The sequence below is a fragment of the Xiphophorus hellerii genome, chromosome 18, assembly GCF_003331165.1.
Source record: "Xiphophorus hellerii strain 12219 chromosome 18, Xiphophorus_hellerii-4.1, whole genome shotgun sequence".
Lineage (NCBI taxonomy): Eukaryota > Metazoa > Chordata > Actinopteri > Cyprinodontiformes > Poeciliidae > Xiphophorus > Xiphophorus hellerii.
This window is the reverse complement of record NC_045689.1, coordinates 25,354,772-25,366,120: the sequence shown is the minus strand read 5'-3', so window position 1 is coordinate 25,366,120 and position 11,349 is coordinate 25,354,772. Positions and strand designations below refer to the sequence as shown.

At 39.4% G+C, this 11,349-nt stretch overlaps 2 protein-coding genes across 4 annotated transcripts in view; both read right to left on the bottom strand.

The window, feature by feature from the left end:
* Window positions 1–246: 246 nt before the first annotated feature.
* Window positions 247–4,954, bottom strand: LOC116708300 (ADP-ribosylation factor-like protein 14). Its single transcript, XM_032546189.1, has 2 exons — window positions 3,118–4,954; window positions 247–893 (listed from the first exon to the last, which is right to left on the bottom strand). Exons 1-2 carry the CDS (start codon window positions 3,430–3,432, stop codon window positions 585–587), a joined length of 624 nt encoding a protein of 207 aa, XP_032402080.1. The 5' UTR covers window positions 3,433–4,954; the 3' UTR covers window positions 247–584.
* A 117-nt stretch (window positions 4,955–5,071) lies between these two features.
* Window positions 5,072–11,349, bottom strand: part of ppm1lb (protein phosphatase, Mg2+/Mn2+ dependent, 1Lb) — a 52,966-nt gene continuing 46,688 nt past the window's right edge. For 2 of the 3 annotated variants that reach the window (XM_032546185.1, XM_032546186.1), the window contains 2 exons: window positions 9,472–9,633; window positions 5,072–8,368 (listed from right to left, as the gene is read on the bottom strand). In XM_032546185.1, coding sequence (XP_032402076.1) covers window positions 8,025–8,368; window positions 9,472–9,633 — 506 coding nt within the window. In that variant the 3' untranslated portion in view covers window positions 5,072–8,024. The remainder of the gene's footprint in view (window positions 8,369–9,471; window positions 9,634–11,349) is intronic. The other variant, XM_032546187.1, reaches the window with a different exon arrangement.

Genomic DNA, 11,349 nt, shown 5'->3' with positions numbered 1-11,349 from the left:
TATTAATATATATATATAAAAATAAAATTTCAACATCCCAATACTTCAGAAAACAATCACGTGCATTCAAATTGGAATAAAATTAAAAAGTAAATTTATTTTAGTAGCTCAACAGTGAAAGTTATATGGAAGTTGTCCAAATTTTATGGTCTTCTTATCCAATCTACTGACATTATAAGGACACATTGACAAATTACGTATTGTGTGTTGAGTCTAAATCACCAACTCAATAAAAATCAGCAAAAGTATGTACTTAAATCTTTATTGATTGATGTAGTTACTATACAAAACTGAGGTTACAAACAAAGCATTTCCTTGGAGTAAATAGAACTGGAATAAACAACAACTAACATTTTTAATCACAGTTTTTCTCAAATCAGATAACCCAAAATCCTTGTGATTTCATATTATGTTCAGCTGTGGTTTAATATTTCACAGCAGAACACATTGTGGCTGCATCACAATGAAATGTTGGTCCATGCAGAATAACTAATGTCCATCACCATTTGCAAATGACAAGCATTGTAAAGCATTTAGAAACCTAAAACGTTTTGTTTAAAAAAAAAAAAAAGGCATAAAAACCATCAGCCGCCACAGACCATAGCATTTTTGATTATTGTGAAACTAAATCCTTTGGACCTCATCTTCACCTTAATGTCCTCTTGAGTCTGTCTCAGTGGGTTTTTCATTAAATAGACCATCCTTCTAAAACCTTCTTCAAGACCCACTCCCATGGTGGCTGAACAGGGCTGGATGAACCACGCTCTGCCTTCGCACGCTCTCCTCAGGTCCAGTTCCTGGCAGAGTGTTTCTGGGCTCAGAGCTCCTGGAAGGTCCTGTTTGTTGGCCAGAATCACAAGGGAAACTCCTTTTAGACTGTGGTTCCTCAAGATCTAAAATGTAAAGGAGTATACACCATTATTGTGATGTGAAATACAAAGTTTAAATAAATCCAACCACTTATGAGGTATATTTCTATTCTTTGTAGTACAAACAGTTTTTAAAACAATTTGTTTACTAACAAGAAGAATTGTCTCCAGATCCTTTGCTGAATCTTTTAAATCCAGTCACAACTTCTCACCTATGCAGTTAGCAGGGGCGCTGCCAGGAATCTTGGGCCCCATAGCCAAAAATTAAATTGGGCCCCCCACGCAGCTGCTGTTTCAATTCTTTGAGTCTATCTGACCCATCAAAAGCGTCACAATTTTAAAGGCTTGCAACTGCCTTGCTTTCTTTGGTCCAATACTGATACTAGCACAATATTTACTGCTCATGATATTTACATCCAACAGTCCACATACAGTATGCAAGCAGGTTGCTTACATTTTTTCTATTAGTTTTAGCTTACTGAAATGTCTCTCCCCACTAGCAACAGTCATAGGCAACATGCAAAATATACATGAAGCAATCCAGACTTCTCAAAAAATGCTATGTTGTTGCATTTTGTTCATGCTGCAGTATAGAACTTTAATAAAAAATATGTTTTCTCCATATTTTTCCTTAATTCATTAGATGCTAGTGAAATGGAGGCAAACAGCAGTCTGTAGCTAAGCTAACTATGCTAAATGGTTGATAATCTCAGTCTACCCACCTCTAGGAGAAGAACTGGGTTACAAATTGACACTCTTACCTTTTTCTCTCTCCATCTCTCTATTTTTTTTTTGAAAACCTGATTTGATCTCTTTCTTTTTTTTAGTAGCATAGTAGCTACCACGGTCACTCTTGTCTCCCACTGACTGCTGCTGAAAACCGCCAAGCTCTCCAAGCAGGAACAAACCACTTCATGCAGATCCGGGGGACGATTCAGTACAAACATAGATGTGTGCTTTTTGGTCTGGGAGGAGGAACATTTAATTTTTACTACTAAAAGAAATTTTAGAAAACACTATATGATTCATTTTGTTATTGACAGGGCCCCATTTTATATTTATTTCTATGAAAATAAAGAATTGCGGAGGGCCCCGTGTCGCTTAGGGGCCTTTGGAATTGTCAGTCTCCCTGAATCTCCAACATTCAGCGAGATGTTTTTTGACCCGACATGAATGCTTGTCAATAGATGTCAACATTCTGCTATAACTTATGTAATTTTATGTATTTAGAACAGAAAAAAAATATATACTGATTTTATTTTTTTCCTTGGCTGTTCATGTTTTTCCAGGTCTGTCTCTGATTGGCTGATCAGGCCCCCCCTAATGCCTCATCCCCTGAAAGCTCTAGCTGTTAAGAAGCTTTCATAAATTTTGAGATAGTAACACAAAGAACCAGAGTGACAGTCTGATCACATTTGTCTTATTTTGTGTTGTGCTCTTCAACAATGTTTGTTTTGGATTTTTTTGCTGCACGGCTGTCCTTTCATCAGAGAGAGGGACCGACGTGAGAGAACATTGATGCAGAAACACTAATTGTTTCAGGAAACATAAATATCTTAATCTGATCCAGAGAAGCACTGTTTCTACTTTTACCACTTCTGGTTATTCTGATGAAAACTGATGGTTCAAAGTTTATTTCAATACTGAAATCCTCCACCTTCTTCCTTTCTTCAAATTAACATAATATAACTTTTAACCCATAAAACCCACTCCTTTAAGCTTTTAAGAGATCGTAAACTCCTCATAAATCTTTTTTAAAATTCTCTTTCATAAACTTTCACTTTTGACTTGTATATATAGTTTGCAAAGTAGAATTATAATTAGTGCTTATTTGTAATTATTTAAATAATTAGTAAATAGAAATTAATTTCATTAATAAAAACAACTCTTTACCATACTGATTTCTTAACATACTGAAGACTGGTCATTGTGGATGTAATCCTAAATGGATCTTAAATCCAGAGAAATATGTAAAATCTTGCTTCTTTATTTGTGATTTTATTGAACGCATTAGTAATAAAAAGTCACCCTTCAGACTAATTTCTGTTTGATTGAGACTGATTCATCTCTGTGCATTAACATAGTTTAGAAAAGGATTCACTGCTTCATCTCATATATAAGATTTTACATTCAAAAACTAAGCAGCACTAATAATCTACTAAATAGCTTAAATTTATTCACACATTAATGAAATAATTAGGTGTTAAATGCCAGAAGTGAGCGGACAAATGTTCACTGGTCCCATTACCCGGTGCAGCTCCTTGCGGGCCTCGTCCAGTCGCTTCCCATCCGCGCTGTCCACCACAAACACCAGCCCAGCTGTGTCCAGGAAGTGATGCTTCCAGTGGGGCCTCATCTTCCTCTGGCCCCCGACGTCCCACACCGTCAGTCCTGGGCTTCCCCTGTCCGTCTCCAGCATCTCCACGTTGAATCCCACAGTCGGAACCGTGACGACGTTCTCGTTGTACTTGAGCTTGTAGAGCAGGGTGGTCTTTCCCGAGCCGTCCAGGCCCAGCAGGAGGACCTGCACTTGTTTCTTTGGCTTGGATCCACGCGTGCCCATGCCTGAAGCGTGCGGCTTAAATGTAAGCTACGCTGTCCGCACACAGTGAGTGAGGTCCGGTCTCTTATGAGGACTAGGTGATCCCTCCCCTCTGTTGGGATGCAACTGCGTTGCTTTTGGTAAAGCTATTTATACCAGACGTGACGAAGCAACTAAGAGGGATGGCATGCGGCCCTCCAGCCAGCACCTGTCCCAGGTCATCAAGCACCAGAACACACAGGAAGTTTACGCTTGAAACGACGAGAAGATTGTATTGCTCTCAAAGTACTTACATCATTTACATTTTGGTTGCACTAAGTGAGAGATAAGTCTGGCAGTGGCTGTTTGTTTAGAAAGGTATGTCTGTGGAAGTGGATCTTCTAGAATTCCCACGAGACTTTTATATAGTGGAGATTTGTTTTTAATTATTGAGAAATCTAATGTATGTATGAATAGACCAGTGGTTATGAAAGATACGAAGAGGCATACTTATGTTATGAAGCATCTGTGACACGAGGCTTTTCAGTCAGTATGCATTTTGCTAAAAATCCAGATTCATGCTGTCTTTTATACCTTTTTGCACCTCATCACATTTTGTCTCGTTGAAGCGACAAACACAAGTTTGTTTTAGAGGAATTTCATGTGACGTATAAACATAAAGAAGGGCATAATTGTGACCTGGATGGAAAATGTCACATGGTTTCTAAAAAAGGTTATGCGCGTTTGTGTTTTGGACGCTCTCAGTCAGTCAATGTTTTGCAGAATGATCTTTTACAGCCATTACAGCTCCAAGACGTTTTGGATCCATCGCTACGGTTCACCCATGTTTCTTTGCGAATCAGCTGAGGCAGAATCAGATTGTACACCGAGTATTTAAATGTTAATGTTCAAGTGTTGCTTAGGGTTCTCAGTTGGGTTTAGGTAGATGTTCAAAGCGGAGGATATTGTTGTATAACCTAACTCTGCTTTAAACGTCTCCACAACTTTAACTCTGATCTGTTTTCTGTGTTCCTTGGACTTCGTGATGCTGTTTGTCCGATAATGTTCTCCAACAATCCCCTGAGGCCTTCACAGAACAGCTGGATAAGATTACACAGAGGAGGACTCCGTCTACTGACCAGATGAGTTCACAGTCATCTGGTTAGTGGCAGAGAATTTTATTTAGGGGTATCAGAGCACACGTCAAAAAAAAAAAACATAGAGAACTGCGGTTGTACTGTTACAAAATGTGAAAAAGTTCAAAGTGCTTTTGTTATTCAAAGGAAAAGAAAGTCTCAAATTAATTTGCAACAACTTTCATCAACCTGTGCTTCATTACATTTTTATATTTCATAACGATTGTATTTCTTTTTCATTTTTAAGCAGTTTCATTAGCAGCAGTCAGACTTACACCCCCACCACATTAATGCATGTCTGCTTTTCATTTCAATAGAGTGCAAAGACATAAAGGTGCCATGCCTTTTACGGTTAAAAAATTCTGTAGTGTAAGCAGTGCAATCATTCAATCACTCGATAGTTTGACAAGAGAATTAAAACGTCAAAAATTAAGTATTGTGGTTTGAGTTAACGTGAAGTCTTACAGTGTTTTTGCAAGTTAGCAAAACGAAATGTCGAGCACCTTTAGTTTAGACTTGTAAAAAATGCACACGGACTCGAAATCATCATATTTATAATTTTGTTATTTTATTGGAGCTTCCATTCCTTTTTCAGGATATAATGTACATTACATTTTATACTTTTTCGGGGTAGTTATTCACAACACTTTCCTAGGACTAATCATGTTTGTAATTTGAACTACAAATGATCTTCTTTTAAAAAAACTAGATAAAATGACAATCATTGCTTTAATTTCACCGTTATGATTTACAGCGTAAATTAACATTGTGTGTGTTTTTATTTTTTACAGTTAATTAAAATCAAGAAAAACAAGTACAAATGCCACAGACATTCTGTTAGATACATTATTATCATTGTTATTGTTAAGGAAAACACGTGAACTTTCATACGTTTCTTTTTTTTAAATCTGTGTAGTAAACGTGTTTGGGTGATATTAACACATTGACAGTATGTACATTCATCTTACAACTTTGCGTCTCCCAGAGACGTTCAATGCTCCATGTTTGGATTTACAAGATATGACAACAAGGTCGAGCCTCGTGTGCGGCGCGATCGCCTGCTTAAAAACTATGAAACAACGAGACGAGCGCTTTTGGCGGCAGAACAAAATAATAAGGCAACAGATCTTATTATCCACATCTTAACACAACTTATTTTCCAAAATTATCCAAAAATTCATATAATTTTAACTTGCTTAAAATTTGAATCTTCGTCTTAGTAAAAGGTGAAATTGTATCCCAAAAACATCACATTGCAATAACCTGTCACAGCATAATCGCTATTTACTGTAGATGTAACAAAAATATGATGGGAAAATTTACTAGCATGTCCATCTCATATCCACGTCTTAACATTAATGAAGTGTTTATAATTATCAAATTTACATATGTCTGGCTTTATTAAAGTACTTGTGAGTCAGAAAACAAGGGAAATCTTTCTGGACAAATAATTAGCAGTCAGCAGTAATGAGAAGTACTACATTACTAATTCACTGTGTACGAAGGACGACTGACTCAGAAACCTTTCGTTCCTCTCCGACACACTGTGGTTATGATGTTCCACGTTATTATTACTCATACAGATCGGAGCTGTGCTGAAGCAGCAGAGCTGATCAATATCAGTGTTAAAAGATGCAAACAAGAAAATCCACCAGAAACCTGGCACTAAAAAAACAAACAAACAAAAAAAAATACATAAAAAAACAGGGAAACCCAACCTTAAGAGTCATCTATTCTTACACGACATACATTAAATGTGATATAAAAGCAGTCGGTTCTGTTACTGTACAGGTTCAGGGGTCATATAGGCAAAATTAGCATTTCTGTCGTTCATGACAAGAATATTTAATACTTTGTGAAATAATGAATGTGATGTGTATTGGACAAGAGAAATGTCATGCTGGATCAATCAGAAAAAAATAGATCAAACATATAAAATATATTAAGCAAAGGAAAAATGACAGCCATATTTTTGTCAATTCTATTCAAAAACACTTTAACTTCCCTAAAGGGAGATTAAATGTTGTATCATTCAAGTATAGGTCTACACAATATTGGAAAAAACTTACATTGAAGTTTTTTTCTAACCCTCTGATATATTTATGGAAAAATAAAGGAAATTTCAACATATGACTTGAATAAGACCTCAAGTTACACTGCAGTTTTGAAATCTTGTTGACAATTAATCTGCACTGACCTTACTTCTTTATGTGAATATTACAAGTATGATTTTTGTCCGTTTTTGGGAGTTCATCTTTTTGTTAGATCTGCACTATATTAGAATGTCTTGCACTAGTGAGAACGTTGGTAAATATTGCGATGACAATGTCAGTTTCCATATATACCTAACTTCTTCTCTCCTGTCCTTCTCATCTGTGCTTCCATCACTGTGAGAGCTAGCATTCGGGCAACATCACTGGCCTCCTATGTGAACATTTATAACACTGGATAATGTATCAGTCAATTACTGCGTTCCACAGTCCTTTGCGATGCGAATATTGCACACATTCATATTGCGATGGTGATATATTTGCTATAAATTGTGCAGCCCTATGCAAGTTTCTCCAAAGAGCTGTTGTGGATCGTGATGCTATGGGCAGGAAGGATCTCCGGTAGCAGTCAGTTGTGCAACAAATCTGACGAGGCCTCTGACTGAAGGCTGTTGCTGTATGAAGTCTGATAACTTCTATGACAACGAACAGCTCACTTTCCGGACAGGAGAAATTATATTCCACAGTAACATGTCCTTTATGACGCAATTAATTGCTAGCAAGCACTGCCGTATGATTAGAAAGTCGGGCAGAGAGATGTAGGAGTAGGGGATATGAGCTTTGCCTAATAAGATTGAGGGAAGAGATGGTTTGAACTTCCTCCTTCTCTCTCTGCCCAAAGTCTCCTTTTTCAACTCCTCAGGGAATTGAAACTCTAACATGCTAATCAACTGCTGCGAGCTGTTAAAACAACACCTTCTTGCCACAGTTACGCATCAAAACTGTTCAAAAGTACAATGGAGCAGAAATTCTCCCAGCTGCACAGCATCCAAAATCAAAAAGAATAATTGTCCAAACATGCGATGCCTCAACCAAAACCATTATAAACAGACGTAACAGAAAGAGCGGAATCTGAAATGGCTACTCCAACATGCTGCCGTCGCCACTCTAGAAAATCGGTGGCAAAACAAAAGAGACGTTCATGTTTTTGTTTAACATAAAGAGAAATTTGCTGGAATTTCTTCTTAAAATTCTCGTTTAAAAGGACAAATCAATCTCAAAATTCCCAGCTGTACAAAACGTAATCTATTAATTCGCAAAACGGCAACCCTGCTCACATTAGCGTCCCGATAGGTAATGCCTATCCTAAAATCAACCAGTCTGTTATTAAAAAAACAAAAACCATGGGGGATGCTGATGTGAGGTTTGAAGAGCAAAGTGCTGTAAATATCTGTAGCGAATAGTTCTCACTCAGTTGCCTCCCAACTGATGCCCTTCGCTTAATTTCTTACTTTTTTTCACCCGTCTTGCCTTTAAACTTGACCACCATGACGGTGATGTTGTCGGGGCAGCCACGGTAGAAGGACTGGAGGACGATGCTCTTGGCTCCGAAGTGCGGCTCGTCCAGTCGCTCCCTGATGAAGCGGACCGCCTCCTCGTTGCTGAAGGTGTCCCACAGGCCATCCGAGGCCAGGATCATGAACTCCGGCTGCAGCTTGTTGAGGTCAAAGGACATGATGTCGGGGTCGGGGACGATCACGTTGAGGTTTTTCAGCGGGTAGTCGCCCAGAGAGCGGGACATGGCGAGGATGCCCTGGACGCGCCACGAACCGTTGAAGCTGATGAAACCGCCTGCGGAGGATCCAGCGAAAAAAAAAATTGGTACAGCTAAGAGTGTCGGAGTGATTGACAGAAAAGTGAAGAAGAAGAGCACAAAGATATTGTTGCTACATTGATTCTCTAATCCTGGAAATGATCTTCAGGTGACAGAAGGCTGACTTTGTAAGTGTCTTTATGTGGCTCTGAAGGTTCAGGTCAGAGTTCATCCACATCAAGATTTCAGACCTGATCTCTAGTTTCTAGCATTAATATCTGAAGCTGCACGCTGACTCTTGATTGTTCCTCTTTAAGTCCAACATAATAGTTGTTTTAACTCTCAGAAGTGTTTGCGTTGGATACGTTTCAGTTCATGTCATTTCCTGGTAAAACGGCTGGACCTCGTCTATAGCTTTGGGATCTGAAAAAAGGGAGCAGCTCTAAAAATAAGCACATAAGATGGACGTTTCCAAACTTGGTCATAAAACCCTTTTTATTCCTGACAGCAATTGGTTTGGAAAAATATCCATCTGAACACAAACCCCCTTTTCCTTATGATAAAATTCCTCTTTAGGACAGATAAGTAAAATTTTATTATGTTTATACGTTAGAATATTAAAGTTTCACCCATCTTTTTTTATTTTCACGTTCATTACTTTAATAATTAATTTTAAAATCCGACTCAAATAGCCGAATGACCTCCTCAGTATGCAGCCAAGTTCTCCAGAGTCCTGCTACTGACCCGATTATTTGACTCAGGTGTGTTGAAACAGAGACGCATCTAAAATTAACAGGCCCGAATTGGAAGACTCCCAGTTTAACCTTTCAATAGTATTCGAAACAGCACTTCCCTTTCTTCATAAATTTATTGGTGGGAATTTATTCTGGAGTGAGGTTTGCACAGGATCATTTCACAGCAGGGCCTGATGTTTTTACAGGGCACAACTCAAACATTAGATGGAGCTGTTGAGCTTTCCCAAATCAATCTGACAATCTGTAACAAGCATCCAGACATGCCTTCATACACCAGAAATAATATTTACCTGGATCATGATTCTCAGTATTTGACATGAATAACTATATATTTATGCTTTTTTCCAGAAAATAAACTCGTCTGTGCCATGGTTAAGCTTTCTCACCGGCCTTCTTGATCCTCTTGCGTTCCTTGAGCTGGTAAGGTTTGTGGTCATGTGACAGAGGAATGGCATTGCCGTCTTTATCGCACAGAACCCCCCGGGAGTCTCCGACGTTGGCCACTATCAACTCCTTATCAGACAGCAGGGCCACCAGACATGTAGTGCCTGCAGCGGAGGAAGGAAAGGAAAATGAAAACGTAGAGGAGGATGAGAATATCGCAATTTTCTTTCTCAAAATATTACATGTTAGGGAAAACGTCATAAGATCATAGTCGGGAGCGTGTAAGACTTGTCCTCAGGAGAGGAAATATGTCTGCAAAATTTTCCAAGCTGTCCATCAAACTGTTGCCGAGAGATTTCAATTTTGGCAAAGTGAAGCTGAGAAACTGACATGGCATTAATACCAGAGTGTGGATTTTGTTAAACCTACTTGGGGATGGATCATTTTACCCTGAAGATTAGGGAAAGCCCAGGAACCATTTAACTGCAGAATATTAATGACTGGCTGTTTAATTACAAGATAATCTAGCTTTCTCCAGCAGCTGTCACCAACTCAAATTTATGACCTTTAAAGGCCTTTCTAAGACCAAAATTTCCACAAAAATATACAAACTTTGTTCAGCCAACAGGCAGTAAATTTGCATTACTCAATAGACGTTACCACTTTTCCCCTACTACCCTGTAATTGATTCTACTGTACTAGCTTAAGCTAGATCTAGTCCTCTAAATATGCCCATATTAAATTATAGAACTAATAATATGATTAAATTTTTCAGAGTTATTACAATTCAAAGAAATTAGTAGCCTTACAATTTCACTGAACTTGAGGAATAGTTTTCTTTTTATGTAAATCTGTAAGATTTAAATCGATTGTTGAATTGTTTTGATTTGGCCCATGGATGCTGTCACAGCTGGTGGGGGCTGATGTTGTTTATTGAAGTAGATGGAATATGGTTGTTTTGGAGCAACGGAAGGACACATGGACATGAATGCACAAAGGAATGTTCAATGTATGATTGCATGATTTCATGATTTTGACAATTTGTAATAAAACAGACAGAGTTTGGGGAAGAAAACGGCGGTCGTTCTTCGTTCGCTAAAGCTGTTCTTGTTTACAGGCTTCCCACTCGGAAGAAAGGAGAAGAAGAGACAAAACAAAACAAACATCAATTGTTACAACTCTTTCAATACAGCTGAGACATGTAACATAGGTATAAAAAATATTTTTTCTGAGGTAACAGCCTGCGATGTCATCGATGACATCACGTCCGTCCCTGACTGTCACTGATGACATCAGACCGACAAAACGAACGTGATGTCATCGATGACATCGCAGGCTGTTCCTTCAGAAGTGCTTGAATAAGACGACCACGTGGTAATGTGAAGGCCTGTGAAGGCCTGGGATCCTTCAAGGACCTGGCCTGTGAAGGCCCTCGCACCGAACGTGGACGCGAGGGCCTGTGAAGGCCAGGGATCCTTGAATGACCTGGCCTGTGAAGGCCCTCGCACCGAACGTGGACGCGAGGGCCTGTGAAGGCCAGGGATCCTTCAAGGACCTGGCCTGTGAAGGCCCTCGCACCGAACGTGGACGCGAGGGCCTGTGAAGGCCAAGGATCCTTGAATGACCTGGCCTGTGAAGGCCCTCGCACCGAACGTGGACGCGAGGGCCTGTGAAGGCCAGGGATCCTTCAAGGACCTGGCCTGTGAAGGCCCTCGCACCGAACGTGGACGCGAGGGCCTGTGAAGGCCAGGGATCCTTGAATGACCTGGCCTGTGAAGGCCCTCGCACCGCCACCTGGATGTGAAGGCATGTGAAGGCCCTGGCCTGTGAAGGCCCTCGCACCAGCACCTGTATGCGAGGGCCTGTGAAGTCGTGTAAAA